Here is a 15068-nt window from a genome sequence, read left to right on the forward strand (position 1 = left end):
GAATTTTAAAAGTTGCAGAAAAGAAAATAATTGTCTTGTTGGAGATTTATAGGAACATTGTGACCAGACCTATCTGGACAGCTGCAAGAACAAATGATTCCGGCACCAGGAAGTGGGCAACAACCAGCCACATCCCCTCCCCTTTTAGTATAAAAGAAGGCTGAACTCTAACTGGGGTAGGTGGTTCTTTGGGACACGAGTCCACCATCTCCTCTGGCTGCTGGCTTTCTGAATAAAGTCACTATTCCTTGCCCTAACAGCTCATCTGTAAATTTATTGGCTGTTGTGTGGCAAGCAGGATGTGCTTGGACTCAGTAACACTATATGCCTTCCAAACAATGGCAATCTTCTGCAAACCAGCTATTATTAGAACTTTCATTAGAAAACTTTATGTGGAATTTATGTCTGAGAGTTGAAAGTTAGGGCTTAAAATGTACAGTCTTAGTATCCCTGAGTGCAGAATCTGAAAATAGATGATAAAATAGTTTGGGATATCATCTGTCCCAATTTCAGGTCAAAGCTGAGAAGTTGGTAAACTTCAGAAGATAGAACATCTTCTCTTGTGACATAGTTCAATTAGTTCCTCTTGATAGCAATAAGGAAGTAGATAAGGACCCGTAAAAACAGTGGGTATACCAGATGTAGGTTTAAATCTGTGACTGTGTAGTTCTATTAGAAATGCCTTCATGGATGTTTGTGCCTAATTCCTTGCGATCCATTTCCTACTGGTACAAATTGGGGTCTGGAACATCTTCCTTTTAGGGCAAAATGAGCATGCCAGTTGGCCCACTGTGGCTCGATGATACATCAAACCACTTGGCAATCTATTTCCAAAACAAAAGTGGGTGGTTGAGATGTAGGCTGACCCAACTTGAGCATGGCAGTAGGTCTGTTTAATGATGTCTTAAAGAGAAGCACAGAGCAGAAATATGAATAGCATGGCTAGAGTGAAAGCCACAAGAAATTATAACTGTGAAAGAGACTTCTCCAAACTTGGTCCTGAGGATGGCGCCTGCTGGGATCATGACTCATTGCTGCATCCCTGAGGTCACAGGCATGGCCACTTTTAATGCATAACCAGAGTGAGGATGAATGAGTAGGTGTGACCGTGTCTCAACGACATTCCAAGGCTGTGCCCCGTCGTCTGGTGCTCAGGGGAGGTGAGTCCAGATACATCTCAACACCCCTTCATCACTAGTGTGTTAAACTCCTGCCTTGCTCATCAGTGAAATCCTGGTTGCCGAGACCATGATACCATCTGGTGAGTCAAAGGAGCATTTTTGCATTTTCTTGCTATCATTAAGAAGCATCTACTCTCGGCAAAAATTTTCCAGAGGTGTTTGGGATTTTGGAGGGTAGCTTTTTCTTTTGTTATAATTTCAAACTTACAGAAAAGTTTCAGGAATAGTATAGGGTACTCCCATTATACCCTTTACCTACATCCACCAATTATTTGCAATTTTCTCTACTTGCTTTATTATTGCATGTTTTATTTATTATTCACATTGATTTATGTGTGTGTCTATTCCATATGCATATATGTTATTTATTTTCTGAACCACTGCAAGTAAGTTGGATATCGTGCTTAATCATCCCTTAAACCGTCATGTATTTCCTGAGAACAAGGTCATCTTCTCATATGCCATTGAACAGTTATCAAAATCAGGCATTTTAACACATAATATTGCTATCTATTCAAATTTCATCAGTCATCACAATAATGTTCCAGGATAGCTATTTTTGTTTGTTTTTTCTGGTCTAGAATCCTATTCAGGATCATGCAGTGCATTTAGTTGTTATGCCTTTTGTTGGTCCCATCAGTCAAAACCCACAAGGAATACGTCTGTCATCAAATTTGATAGTTGCTTCAGTTACTGTATTGGGCCCTGAGAAAAGCAGGTGGGTACTCAGTGCCCTCTGGCTTTGATAGTGAGTGAATCTATGGCTTCACTTTCCAGAAGGTCTTTAGCATCCACAACGTACGTGCAGTTGGAGAGAGAGCCTTGCTTTTGAGTGTGTTTCTTCCTTTGTGTCCACGCATCACTTACAGAGCAGCCAAGCCTGCTTTACAGCTGATGGGGAGGCCAGTCTAAGGGAGCCGGCATTGGGGGTGGTCAGAGGTTTGCCCTTTCACTCCGGGGTTGCTGGCCACCTTATTCAACACGAGCCTTTCCAGAGTGACTCACCTTTTGAGTTGATCCAGTTTGGTGGCAAGGCTTCGAGCTGTGCATCTGTGCACCCAGCTGCCCCCTCTGCTGTCTGCAGTGGCCCTGGGGGCCAGGAGGCACTCTTAGGGCAGCGTGGCCCTCTTGTGGCAGACATGTGTATGTCCTGGGAAAGGATGGACCATAATAGGAGACCGTCAGGATCAGAATGCTTGGGAAGTCTACTGGATTGCTAGGGCTGCCACAACGAAGTTCCACAGACTGGGTGGCTCAAGTGATAGAAGTCTATTTTCTCACAATTCTGGAGGCTGGAAGTCCGAGATCAAGGTGTCGTCAGGGTGGTTTCTTCTGAGGCCTCTCTCCTTGGCTTGTAGATGGCTGTCTTTTCCTTGTGTCTTCGCGTGGTTTTCCCTTCTGCTCCTATCTGTGTCCTAATCTCCTCTTCTTATAAGGACACCAGTCACATTTCATTAGGACCAAACCACATGACTTCATTTTATCTTAGTTACCTCTTCAAAGGCCCTGTCTCCAAAATACAGTCACATTCTGAGGAATTGGGGGTGAGGACTGCAACATATGAATTTTAGAGGACACAATTCAGCCCATAACAAGCAGCAAGATGGTAGAGATTCCTTAGCTCAATTCCATCTTTTCAGAAAATGGGTTAACTGAATTGTTCAAGGCCTCACAGCTAGTAGAAAGCAGGGACCCTTCCACTACCCTTTATGTCTATAAAAAGCCCAGAGCGAACTCAGAATGTATCTGAACTGAAAGGGAAGGCTTAAACCTCTAGAGTATGAAATTGACTAAAAGGTAAACCATCTATGCCTATTTTTTCAGTGGACAAAAGTGTTAATTAAAAAATTTTAAAATGTCATGTATTGAAACAACTTGAAATGGAAATAAAAAGATGTGATGAACATAAAACCTGGCATATTACACTAATTTCTAATTATATGTATGTTTTTATATGACTATAATCACTATGCATCTGGTTTTTTGTTTTATCTGCTCCCCTTCATGTTTGTTATAAACTTTTTCACTTATGTCATCACATATTCCACATGGTTAAAATTGGTCAATGGTTATAGACCATTTTCTCCTATTGTTTTTGCACAGTTGACTAAACCATTTCCCCTCTGTCCCTCTCCCTCTCTTTGTTTTTATGTAGCTAGTCGGCTATAAAGTAAAGCAAGGAATAGTTCTTAGATGTCTACACCGCAAAGTGCTTAATGTATAAGGTGATCACACTTTTCACAAATGTTTTTGAAAATAATCTCAAACTATGTAAGGATGGTACAAACAACACCTGCATACCTTTTACCCAGATTCACCTATTGTTATTATTATGCCCCATTTTCCTTCTCTTTCTCTTTCCATACATTTTAATGTTTATGTATATATTTATACATGTAATTTTACAAAATCATTTGAGGGTAAGTTACATACATCATGCATTTTACCCCTAAATAGTTCAGAGGATATTTTCTTTTCTTTATCTTTTTTAATATTTATTTATTTATTTGGCTGCATCAGGTCTTAGTTGCGGCACGCAGGATCTTTTGTTGCGGCATGCGGGCTTCTCTCTAGTTGTGGCACATGGGCTCCAGAGCGCACAGGCTCAGTAGTTGTGGCGCGCGGGGCTTAGCTGCCCTGTGGCACGTGGGATCTTAGTTTCCCAACCAGGGATCGAACCTGAGTCCCCTGCATTGGAAGGTAGATTCTTAACCACTGAACCACCAGGGAAGTCCCCAGAGGCTATTTTCTAAGAATAAAGATATTATTTTACTTAACAGTGGCGTAGTCATAAACTTCAGTAAATTTAACATTGATACAGGTGTAATCTATTGTCCATCTTCCGATTTTGCCGAAGGATCTAGTGATGATCCTACAGCATCTTGTCTCCTCCAGCACAGGATCCAGTCTAGGATCAGTACTGCATTTGGATGTCACATCTTTAATCTGGAATCTTTCTACATCTCTCTTTGTCTTTTATGATATTAACATTTTAAAGAACATTGTTCCCATCTATTTTTATTAATAATGTTCCTTATTTTGGGTTTGTCTGGATGTTTCCTTATATGGTTAGATTCAGGCTATGCATCCAGGGCCAGGATGAGATGTTTGTTGTATCCTTCTCAGACAAACCACGATACTCTTGAGAGTGGGTGCCACCTACACTTACACTGAGATAAAGGATGTAAACGTGGACGGTCTCAGGTAAACTGGGAGGTATGGTGACCCTCGTTCTGTAAGTGATTATCCCCCTTCTACCAGTGCCCATACTGGGACCAGATGGACTTGCTGGCCCACCTCCCACTGCCTGCAGCTGCCTCTCTTTCCCACCGGCTTCAACTGGCCATCATTCTACCCTTGGCTGTGCCTGGCAACTTGGTCTTGTTCAGTTTCGCTGGAGAATAACTTCCAGTCTCCTGTCATGATGGGGGTTGGGTGGTTGCCTGACTGTGCAGGGTGGGGTAGGAGATCTGAAATTCTAACTGGTCCTATGCAGACTCTCAGGCAACCCTCTTGTGTTTCAGCTCTACTGTAACAGAGAACAAACCTGACTCCATATTGAATCTATTCCTTTAGCTCTAACCTTTGTGCTCTGTTGCCGGGGCTTAGTCATGCAGGCTCTGCATCTTTTGTAAAAGAATGTTGCCTATAGCCTGAAATACACAGGAGAATCTATTCTCAAGGCTCTGACCTTTAAAGGCATAACACTTTTCCATTCATATAGAGATAAAAAGTTGCAGGTGGAGAATAATACTTCTTGAAGGTTTATAGGAGCATTGTGACCAGACCTACCTGGACAGCTGCAAGAACAAAGGATTCCTGCACCAACAGGATTGCAACAACCAGCCACCCTCCCTCCCCTCTTAGTATAAAAGAAGCCTGAATTCTACCTCGGGAAGATGGTTCTTTGGGACACGAGTCCACCATCTTCTCGGGCTGCTGGCTTTCTGAATAAAGTCGCTATGCATTCCCCCAACAACTCTCCTCTCCATTTATTGGCCTGTCGTGTGGCGAGCAGTACAAGCTTGGACTCGGTAGCGCTACCCTTCACCTCCATCTTCTGCCATATCTGGTACATCCAATTCCTAAGATTTCTGAGGTTCTCTTGCATGAACCAGCTGTTTTCCTCTCCCATCCCCCTGAGACACTTAGGTTTCTAGGTTTCTTAGCTTTCTCCACTGTGCTTAGTCAGTCTCCTGAAAATTTGTTCACATATCTTGTCCACTGTATTCTTTTCTTCCTTATTTTTGTGGAGTTTTAATCTAAAAACATTCTTTGCTGCCATTTTTGGTGGGGCTTGGGGGAGGGAGTAGAGATCATGCCCATGTTCAATCCACTACCGCTAATGGGAGGCCTTCGAACTTACCCTTGTGGGACCGTTCTTGCCATGCCTGCCTCGATTTGGCCTCACCACGTTCGGGGAGCACAGGGCTCACACCTCGTTCATGCTGTTCTGTTTGGAATTCCAACTTCCCTACCTGCCCACGCACCGCTCACTGCTGCTGCCTTGATACAACCACAGCGTTTTATTACCATCTCTATTTTAGAACTTATCCCAGATTTCCTTGTGTCTTCATTCGTTGAGTAGGAATTTGTCTCCTGCCCCGTAAAGGTAGGGACTTGACCTTGTTCAATATTTAACTCTTCCAGATGATGCTTTGTGAATAGATGTTTTCTAAGCGTTTGTTCCACTGGATTAAAAGGAAATAATATTTTTTCTTTTGTTATGTTCCTGGAAGTTTATATTTTTCTCAAACGGGATTTCTATGAGTGGTAGACTGGGTTGCTGGTCCCTCCCAATGCTTCACTCCATTGTGACAGAGTTCCACACCCACACCCTCGCCATGGCCTTCTGTGAACCATGCCTCTTGACTGAGGCTGTGGCTGTGGGCTTTGCTTTGACTAATGGGATGTTAGTGGTCGCGATGCCAACAAGGGCTTAGAACGATCTTGTGTGCCTGGGCTTGCTCTCATCCTTCTGTCACTGCTAGCTCTAGGAGGATGGCAGACATTTGGAGCAGAGATGCACCAGCTGATCAGAAGACCTGCAGCTTGCAGGAGAGCTATCCAGCTGAGCTGCAGACCTGGGACAGAGTGATAAAGACTTCTTGTCTGCTACTTAGTTTGGGGGTCATTTTGTTCTGTAGCAATAGCTGACTGATACATGATGTCAAAGGGAATGAATGATTTTTTAAATAAATTATTCTTGTCCTACGTTGGTTTTGCTCTCTAGGAAGCCTGAAACCAATTTACCATGCAATCAGCATCGTATATGTGTGCCATACCATAGAAAATACTCATTGGTGCTCCTTGATTTGATCATAAAATCTATTTTTAAATGGCTTAAGAGAGCAAAATAGAATAATAACCACACTGCCAGCACAACTTTGGCCCTTACATAGATTCATTCCAGACTGAATCTATTATCATAGTCCTTTTGGAGAAAAAATAAATTCTGAGAAACCAACAAAGATCTGTGTAATTTTCTTGACCTTTGATAACTATGACTTTACTTTGTAGTATACTATGTGCAATCCATAGAGTTAATTATATGGCACTGCTAATCCTTATTTTTATGAAAACAGGCTTTTGATAATGATTTTTCAAACTGGAGATAGGACAAAATATTTATATTTAGGAACATTCTGATCAGATGCTATTCATTTCTTTCAACACCCACAATTTACTTTTAAGTTTGTCAAAGCCTAGCTTTGTTATTTCCATAATACAAATTAAAATGAAACATAGTGGCAAAAAAAAAAATTCCTTCATATTATGTAATTGAGAATTGGCCAATTTATCAAATCTTTAAGAATTTTTTCTTTGGTTCAAATAATCTATTATGCCAACGTCCTGATGGAGCTCTGCTTGTATCTCCTACTCTGGAAAGGTTTTCAGAATCCATGAGAGTCAGGATAATATTATAATAAGGACAACTTTTCTGAGTTTTTGTACAAAGAAGAGATTGGTTACAAACATGCACAAGTATCAGTAAGAACTTACTTGAATACACCTCACAATTTACCCAGAGGTGCCATTTGATTTTGCATCCACCGTTAAGAACCCCTAATATAAGGAGGGGTCCTGAATGTCATGTTGCAATTACAAAAAAGAATTGCTTAAGTAATCAGAAAAGAAAATGGTATTGTTAAAAAGTTCTGGCATTGAGAGCTTGACTGAAAGAGAGAGAAGAGACAAAGCCAGGGGTCCTTGGGCTCTCCGACTAGTCCAAGTTTAACAAGCTCCCTTGGGCTTCCTTCACAATTCCCAGTGGAAGCAGTCAAAAGAAAGGCATGCCTCTCCTGTCCTCCTGACCCTCCATTTACTCACAAAACAACGGGCTTTAACAATCACAGAACAAAAACCACATTGCCCAATGTAACCTTCCAACCCCCAGAGCTGTATGGGCCGCTAATCCAGCGCACAAAAGCAGGCCGACCGCTCTTTTGTTCTGCCGGAGGCTGGGCGCGGCGCTGAGCAACAGCAGATCGGCTCTGGAACGTCCCAGCGGCGTGCCAGGGGCCTCTGATGTTTATTTAGCGCGCTGCTGTCTCGACGAGGGGCCTCTGGGAGCCGGCTGCACGCTCGCCCGCAGAGGAGTCATGTACCGGCGCAGCTACGTCTTCCAGGCCCGCAAGGAGCAGTACGAGCGCGCCGAGGAGGCGCCGCACCCCGCCGAGCCGGACAGCCTGGTGGAGAGCCGGGCGGCTGCGCCGAGCCTGGCGCATCTGCAGGGGCTCGGCGAGCGCGTGGCCGCCCACGTCCAGCGGGCCCGGGCGCTAGAGCAGCGCCACGCCGTCCTGCGGAGGCAGCTGGACGCCTTCCAGCGCCTGGACGAGCTGGCCGGCTCCGAGGATGCCCTCGCCCGCCACGTCGAGGGCAACCGCCAGCGCGCCCGGGATTTGGCCGCCGAGCGCACCCGGTTGGAGCGCCAGGGAGCAGAGGCGCAGCGCGCCCTCTGCGAGTTCCGAAGCAAGTAAGCGCAGCCGTGGGAGTAACGAGGCAGCGCGGGCCGGGAGAGCGCTGCCCCCGGAGGTGGGAGGGCCGTCTCCGGGCCCAGGCGACCGGTGACTTCATCCCAGCAGAGGCACGCACGTGCTGCATCTCCCTAAGATAGGGCTAGATTCCATTTTGGTGGCACGTCACGGTTTGCATGAAATCGTGTAATTTGCTGTTAATGTCTTTTAGAGTCTAGATCTAAGTTACATGCAATGAAATGCACAGATTTTAAGTGTGTAGCTCAGTGAGTTTGACGAATGTATTAATAGATACCCATGTAACTACTAAAACAAGCAAGATATTCCTCTACCCCAGAAAGTTACCTTCTGCCCTTTCCCAGCCTTTGGTTCCCTCTCCCCAGTCCCCCCAAGCAGAGGCACCCAGCGTTCTGATTTCTGTCACCATAGCTTACTATTGCCTGTTCTGGAATCTTCTAGACATATTCTTATGTGTCTGGCTCCTTCTGCTCAGCACAGTGTTTTTGAGATGTGTCGATGTTATTTAATCCTCACAGCCTCTCCTGTTATAGACGGTACTGCACCCAGTTTACAGATGAGGAGACTGAGGTTCAGACAATGTAGAGATTGGGGGCAAGGTCACTCAGCTGGTGGATCGCTGCACTGGGACCGGGATTCAAGTCTTGAGCATGCTAAGTCTAACGGCCTTCACTGCATCACAGCGGACACCTGGACATTGCTTCAGCGTGTGCCTGCTAGTGTCTGGCCCCTCAAAGTGTGATCCATGGACCAGCATTGCCATCAGCCAGGATCTTGTTAAAAATGGAGACTCTTGGGCCCACCCCAGAGCTCCTGAATCAGACTCTGAAAAAGACCCCCAGGTGATTCATCGTTTAAGTTAACGACCTTGAAGTTTCAGAGGTCCTGCTCCTGGGCAATGTCCCCCCTTTTGACAGACTGAATAATGTGTTAAAATCACCCAAAAAGCTATTCAAAGAAAAAAGATGCCAGCAATTTGTCAGCATCTTTCCAGGTGATAAATGGGTGTGCGCTTTGATTCAGCTGGGCACTTCAGGGAATTTACCCTCTGATACTCACTCCAGGAGGTGTCAAAGGGCACGTCCACCAGGATATTCACTGCAGCGTGATCTGCAATAGCAAAGGCCTGGGACCAACCTGAAGGCCTGTTAATAGGAGTCAGGTTATAAAATTGTGCTTCATTCATGCAATGGAATACTGTGCAATTGTGAAAAAAAGTAGTGTGTTATCATCTATTTTAAGAAGACAGGGGTCAGAGTAGAGATTTTTTGCTTGCGTAAGAAAAAAGACGACACAAGCACACACACAAAAACCTAATAACACTGGTTACCTATGGGAATAAGGAAGTAGGAGCAGAGGTGAGAGGGAGACTTTTACCTTTTTCTGTCATTTAAAAAAGTCTCTAACCATGTAAGAGATTTATCTGTTTAAAAATTATATAAATTAATTAAAAAATACAGATGTGCAGGCCCCATCCTGGACCTCAAGTGGGGCCCAGGTTTTTTATATTTAATGAGCTCCACTGGTGATTGCAGTGAACAGCCAGGTTTGAGGACCTCTGGTCTAGGGTAGCCAGAGGGTTTTCTTCAAAAGTGCGTTGTGTTTGAGTTCCACATTCTCAACCCCAGCCGTGGGCAGGGTATTCAGCATTGGGTACTGAGCACATTTATCAGATCATAAGCATCGATTCCATTCCCATCAGTCCTTCTGTTTCTGGTTTTCTTTTCTTTTTTTTTTTTTTTGGCCAAATTGCACATGTGGGATCTTATTTCCCCGACCAGGGATCGAACCCATGCCCCCTGCAGTGGAAGCATGGAGTCCTAACCACTGGACCGCCAGGGAAATCCCTGTTTCTGGTTTTGATCCACAGAAATAGGTTTGCAGCTGGAAGAATGCACCTGAAAATCCCTGTAGCCCTTCAAGGGAAAACTGAGGCTTGCAGAGGGCCTGTGGGTGGCAGGACTTGAACTTGGGTTTTTCACCCTAGGCCCAGACCCTTTCCAGAACACTGTGTCTTAGAGAGAAGCTGTTCTTGGACTCCTGTGGAGTGAGGCCCAAACGTAGGACTTCATTCATACTAAGCTATGTTCCCTAAAGAGAATGGAAGTGAATGCTGGTTGACACCAAGGGCAGTTCCATGGGTCATCAGAGTACCTCCGATCCCCAAATGGCCTTTACCTGGTCCTTGGGCCACAGTCAGCTGTGATCTGGCTGGGCCAGCATGACTCCCAGGAGCCTTCGTTGGAGGAGTGGCCATGATGAGTCCTCCTGACTTCACTTGGCTCTGAGTTGTATGTCCATCATGGAGCCGACCCTTCAGGCGCTGTGGTTTATTTGATAATTCTCTTTAATTGATTCCCTCCCATTGCCCCCTTGGAGAAGTTTTGATGTTTTAACTTGAGTAGTGGGACTTGAAAATCATTATAAAAATCATACCCGTCTACGTGCATGGGTACACACACCGAGTTTGGTTTAATTCCAGAGGTGAGGTGATGATTAGCCAGAACCAGGTGAAATTACTGCAGAAATAGGAAGGGGTATGCAGCCTTGTTAGGTATGTTCTTTACCTGGGTAGTTGAATGATTTCAAAATCAGGTCTTCAGGGTTTCCCTGGTGGCGCAGTGGTTGAGAATCTGCCTGCCAATGCACGGGACACGGGTTCGAGCCCTGGTCTGGGAAGATCCCACATGCCGCGGAGCAACTAGGCCCGTGAGCTACAACTACTGAGCCTGTGCATCTGGAGCCTGTGCTCCGCAACAAGAGAGGCCGCGATAGTGAGAGGCCCGCGCACCGCGATGAAGAGTGGCCCCCGCTTGCCACAACTAGAGAAAGCCCTCGCACAGAAACAAAGACCCAACACAGCCAAAAATAAATAAATAAATAAATAAATATTTAAAAAAAAAAAAAAAAAAATCAGGTCTTCAGCACATCAAACAAAGGCTAAATAAAATAAAAACTAAATAAAATAAAAACAAAACTACCAAAATGCAATGATGAATAGAGTCAATTATCCAAATTGCTGAAAACCAAAACTAATCCTGTAAAACAATCAGGTAATTGAAGCCAAAGTGGTTTTTTCCACTTTATGAATTCACTTTTATATTCACTTCTATGAATATATCATGAATTCTTACAATGAATTCTTTATAATGAAATCACTTGTCTGTAATAAAATATCTAGGCTTGTCTAAGCATGAAAATCACATTAATATGTTGTTTATTAAATATGTTTTTAAGCTACAGAAATTCTTGGATGTTTCTAGCAGGAAGAAGCAATGAGAAAATTAGATTTTGTTAACAGTTTTATTCTTAAATCTAATTAAACATTAAAAAACATCATTTCGGGCTCCATTAGAGGCACACAGAAAAGAAACTGTTAAATGTGACATCCTGGTGTGAAAGGTAAAACTGATGCAAATATATTTTGCTTACTGGTTATAGCTGAGCTGCTTAGGTGGCTCTAGAACTGGAAGCACTTAGAACAGTGTTCCTATACCTCATGTTCTTCCCTGAAGTCAAGACTTTTCATTCTGAGGCACGATTTCCCAGCACCTGTCACAGTATAAAGTCCTTGACTTGACCCATGGCATGGGTGTACAGGGACACAGAAAGCGATGCTTTGTGGGTTGGGCTGAGTGCTAATTAGGATGAGTTACAACTACAAGTAAACTCCAAATTGACATTGGCTTATCCAAACAGAAGTGTGTTTCTTTCTTGTGTAAGGTCTGGACTAACAGTTTAGTATGGCACCCTACAGTATTCAAAGCCCAGAAGGCTCTGTGTGGTCTTCAAGAAGGCGGCATCCCTGTTTCAGGTGCAGGAGGAAGGGATGCAGAAGAACACACCTACACCATCTCGTACCGCAGATACCTGGAAGGGGCCACAGACATGCTTACACCCCATTGGTCAGGACCACGCTGAGCTGCAAGGAAGGCTGGGAAATGCAGTCTCCCTTCTAGGCAGCCCTGTGGCCACCGAACATGATGGGCTGTAAGTCCTATTAGAATGGATATTGGGGGCAGCTTGCAGGGAACGAGGTCAGGGGTCATTTGGGAAGGGGCTTTCTCTTTTTCTTCAGGGGGTGAAATTCCCCCTAGAAGGAAACTCGTTCTGACCAGAATGATTTCTGGGGTCTCTCTGCTTCCTTGATCTTTACCATTTTTTTAGAAGTCCAGGGAAGAAGTCGACTAGGAGGAAAAAAATACACCTGCTCCTAGTATCTGCTGCTTTACTCATCTTGTGTATGTTTAACTTTGAGGCGTCCCTACTCTACCCAGGCAGCATGGTATGGCTGTCAGGACACAGTTTTGTTGTCAGACTCACATCTGAGTCCTGCACCCCTCTCTTAGTTTGGAGTCCTTGAAGCCGAGCCTGAGAAAGTCGCTTATTTGGGAGGTGGCATCAGGGAGCACCAGTTGCGGAGTGAGGAGGTTATAGGCAGGAAGGGAAAGGAGCCAACACTGAGTGCGTCACCCGGCAAGTTACCTGCATGGCCACTGGAGGCCACCTGTGGGGTGGAGAGCACACCTCAGTGATCCCAGCTGAGGGCCAGGGAGCCAGGGTGTGTACGTACCCACTCGCCCTGTCAGAGCTTGCAGGCTGCTCCCAGGGGCACTGACTCTCTGACCCGTCCAGCCTGCCCTGCCTGCCAGCCCACAGGAGGCCCCTGGTGTGCAGGGCAAGTCCGCACAGATGCGGGTGAAGTGCCAGGAGCACCTGCGGAGGCCTCGGGCCAGTTTCTCAACCTCGGTTTCCTCATCTTTCCCGAGGGGGTAACAGGAACTGCTGTATTCCAGGATTTTGTGAGGATTAAATGGCGTAATCCAGAAAAGCTGACACACGATGATAAATACAATAGTATAGGGTATCCGGACCAGGTCAGGTTAGTGCTGTTCGATGTAATAGATCGTTAGTACAGCCTCCCAGTCTCTGTGCTGCCGCCGCACTTGGGGTACAGGTGTGCTGGGATCTGATTCCTGCATCTTCGGGTGGCTGGGAGGCGGCACTGGGGGGTTGGGGCTGGGACTCCGGGCCGGGAGACTCCTGTGCATCTATGGTGCCACTGGCGGCGCTTCCTGCATGTGCAGGGATGTGCAGGAGGTTGGGAAGGAGTGGGCTCCAAAATGCAGCCTCAGCTCCTGCTTCCCTTAATGAGAGGGGGTGGGACTCGGGTTAATTGCATGCTGATCGTGTGTGACCACACGTACCGGATCACGGAAGCTGCCCAGCTCTCCCTTCTGTGTCCCACCTGCAGGTATGAAAATGAGTGTGAGTGTCAGCTGCTGCTGAGAGACATGCTCAAACGGCTAAACAAGGTGAGCTGAGCCCGTCCTTGCGTTTGAGTAGATCCACGACAAGATGGAGCTAAACGGCTGAATGGTTGTTTCGTGCGCTGCCTCTTTGTGTTCTTCCAGGATTCCCCTATTTCTTTTGCTGTCATTCTCCTTCTTTCTTAAAAAATTTATTTTAATGAGGTATAGTTGACTTACAATGTTGTGTTAATTTCTGCTGTACGGCAAAGTGATTCAGTTATGCACATATAGACATTCTTTTTCATATTCTTTTCCATTATGGTTTATCACAGGATACTGAATATAGTTCCCTGTGCTCTACAGTAGGACCTTGTTGTTTATCCATCCTATATACACTAGTTTGCATCTGCTGACCCCAAACTCCCAGTCCATCCCTCCCCCACCACCCCTCTCCCCCTTGGCAACCACAAGCGTGTTCTCTATGTCTGTGTGTCACTCTCCTTCTTGACTTTGTAATTTCAACTAAATCTTTGTGAGTGAATGCACACACCCACACACTCCTCTACCACAAGCTAAATGAGCTCGTGAGAGATCCCTAGACGGTTAAGCTCGTTGGTTTGCTGGCTATCAAAATGGGCCGGCGTTACAGGACTGGCTGTTGTTTGCACCTAACTTAGGAGGGAATCTTGCTCCGGGTGGTGGTTATCCGGATGCAATGCTACCTTATCCTGTTGGCTAAGAGTCTTGAGATTACTCCTCCCCAGGGAAAGTCTCAAGAGAATAGAAAACGAAATTTCCTTTTACCCCCAAGCTCCTCACCCTTGAAGCATGAACAGTCGCCATGTGCGAGGCACCAGGATTCTTAGCTTCTTGCTGGAGACCCTCCTGCAGAGGTTGGGTGGAGTTGTTCTTTGCAGGGGCAGTTTCCTTCTTTGGATCCTCCATCACCATCCTAACTGATTGGATTTTCTGCTGTAGCCAGGAGAACTTGACTACCAGATAGCAGAATAACTGTGGACCACAGAGGTTGGACGAAACCAGGGATGGCAAAGAGCTGTAAGCATTATCCTTTTCTGATTATTTCAGAGCTCAGATGTCAGAGGGGAAGGACCTATGGGAACTGGTTACTTGAAGGGTTGCTTGTTCAGGGTACCTGGCTGCCTTCCCCCTTCCCCGTTCCCCACCCCTAACCTCATTGCTGATAAAATCGATCACCCTTCCCTGCTGTGCCCAGATGTGGCCTTAAGATTCTTCTCCACCTGGTTGCCGTATGATCCAGCAATCCCACTCCTGGGCATACATCCGGACAAAACTCTAATTCAAAAAGATACATGCACCCCAGTGTTCATAGAAGCACTATTTACAATAACCAAGACATGGAAACAACCTAAGTGTCCATCAACAGATGAATGGATAAAGAAGATGTGGTGTTTATATACAACAGAATACTACTCAGCTATAAAAAGAATGAAATAATACCATTTGCAGCAACACGGATGGACCTAGAGATTATCATACTCAGTGAAGTAAGTCAGAAAGAGAAAGACAAATATCGTATGATATTGCTTCTATGTGGAATCTAAAGTATGACACAAATGAACCTATCTATGAAACAGAAACAGACTCACAGACATAGAGAA

At 45.3% G+C, this 15068-nt stretch overlaps 1 protein-coding gene across 3 annotated transcripts in view; it reads left to right on the top strand.

Annotated features, from left to right (window-relative positions):
- The first annotated feature begins 1145 nt into the window (after positions 1 to 1145).
- Positions 1146 to 15068, top strand: part of BFSP1 (beaded filament structural protein 1) — a 44438-nt gene continuing 30515 nt past the window's right edge. Inside the window, exons 1-2 of one of the 3 annotated variants that reach the window (XM_032605715.1) lie at positions 1146 to 1160; positions 13431 to 13491. In XM_032605715.1, the coding sequence (XP_032461606.1) occupies positions 13471 to 13491 (21 nt within the window). In that variant the 5' untranslated portion in view covers positions 1146 to 1160; positions 13431 to 13470. Of the gene's footprint in view, positions 1161 to 7783; positions 8158 to 12085; positions 12167 to 13430; positions 13492 to 15068 lie in introns of those variants that run through there. The other 2 variants (XM_032605714.1, XM_032605716.1) reach the window with 2 other exon arrangements.

This window comes from Phocoena sinus, chromosome 15, assembly GCF_008692025.1.
Source record: "Phocoena sinus isolate mPhoSin1 chromosome 15, mPhoSin1.pri, whole genome shotgun sequence".
Lineage (NCBI taxonomy): Eukaryota > Metazoa > Chordata > Mammalia > Artiodactyla > Phocoenidae > Phocoena > Phocoena sinus.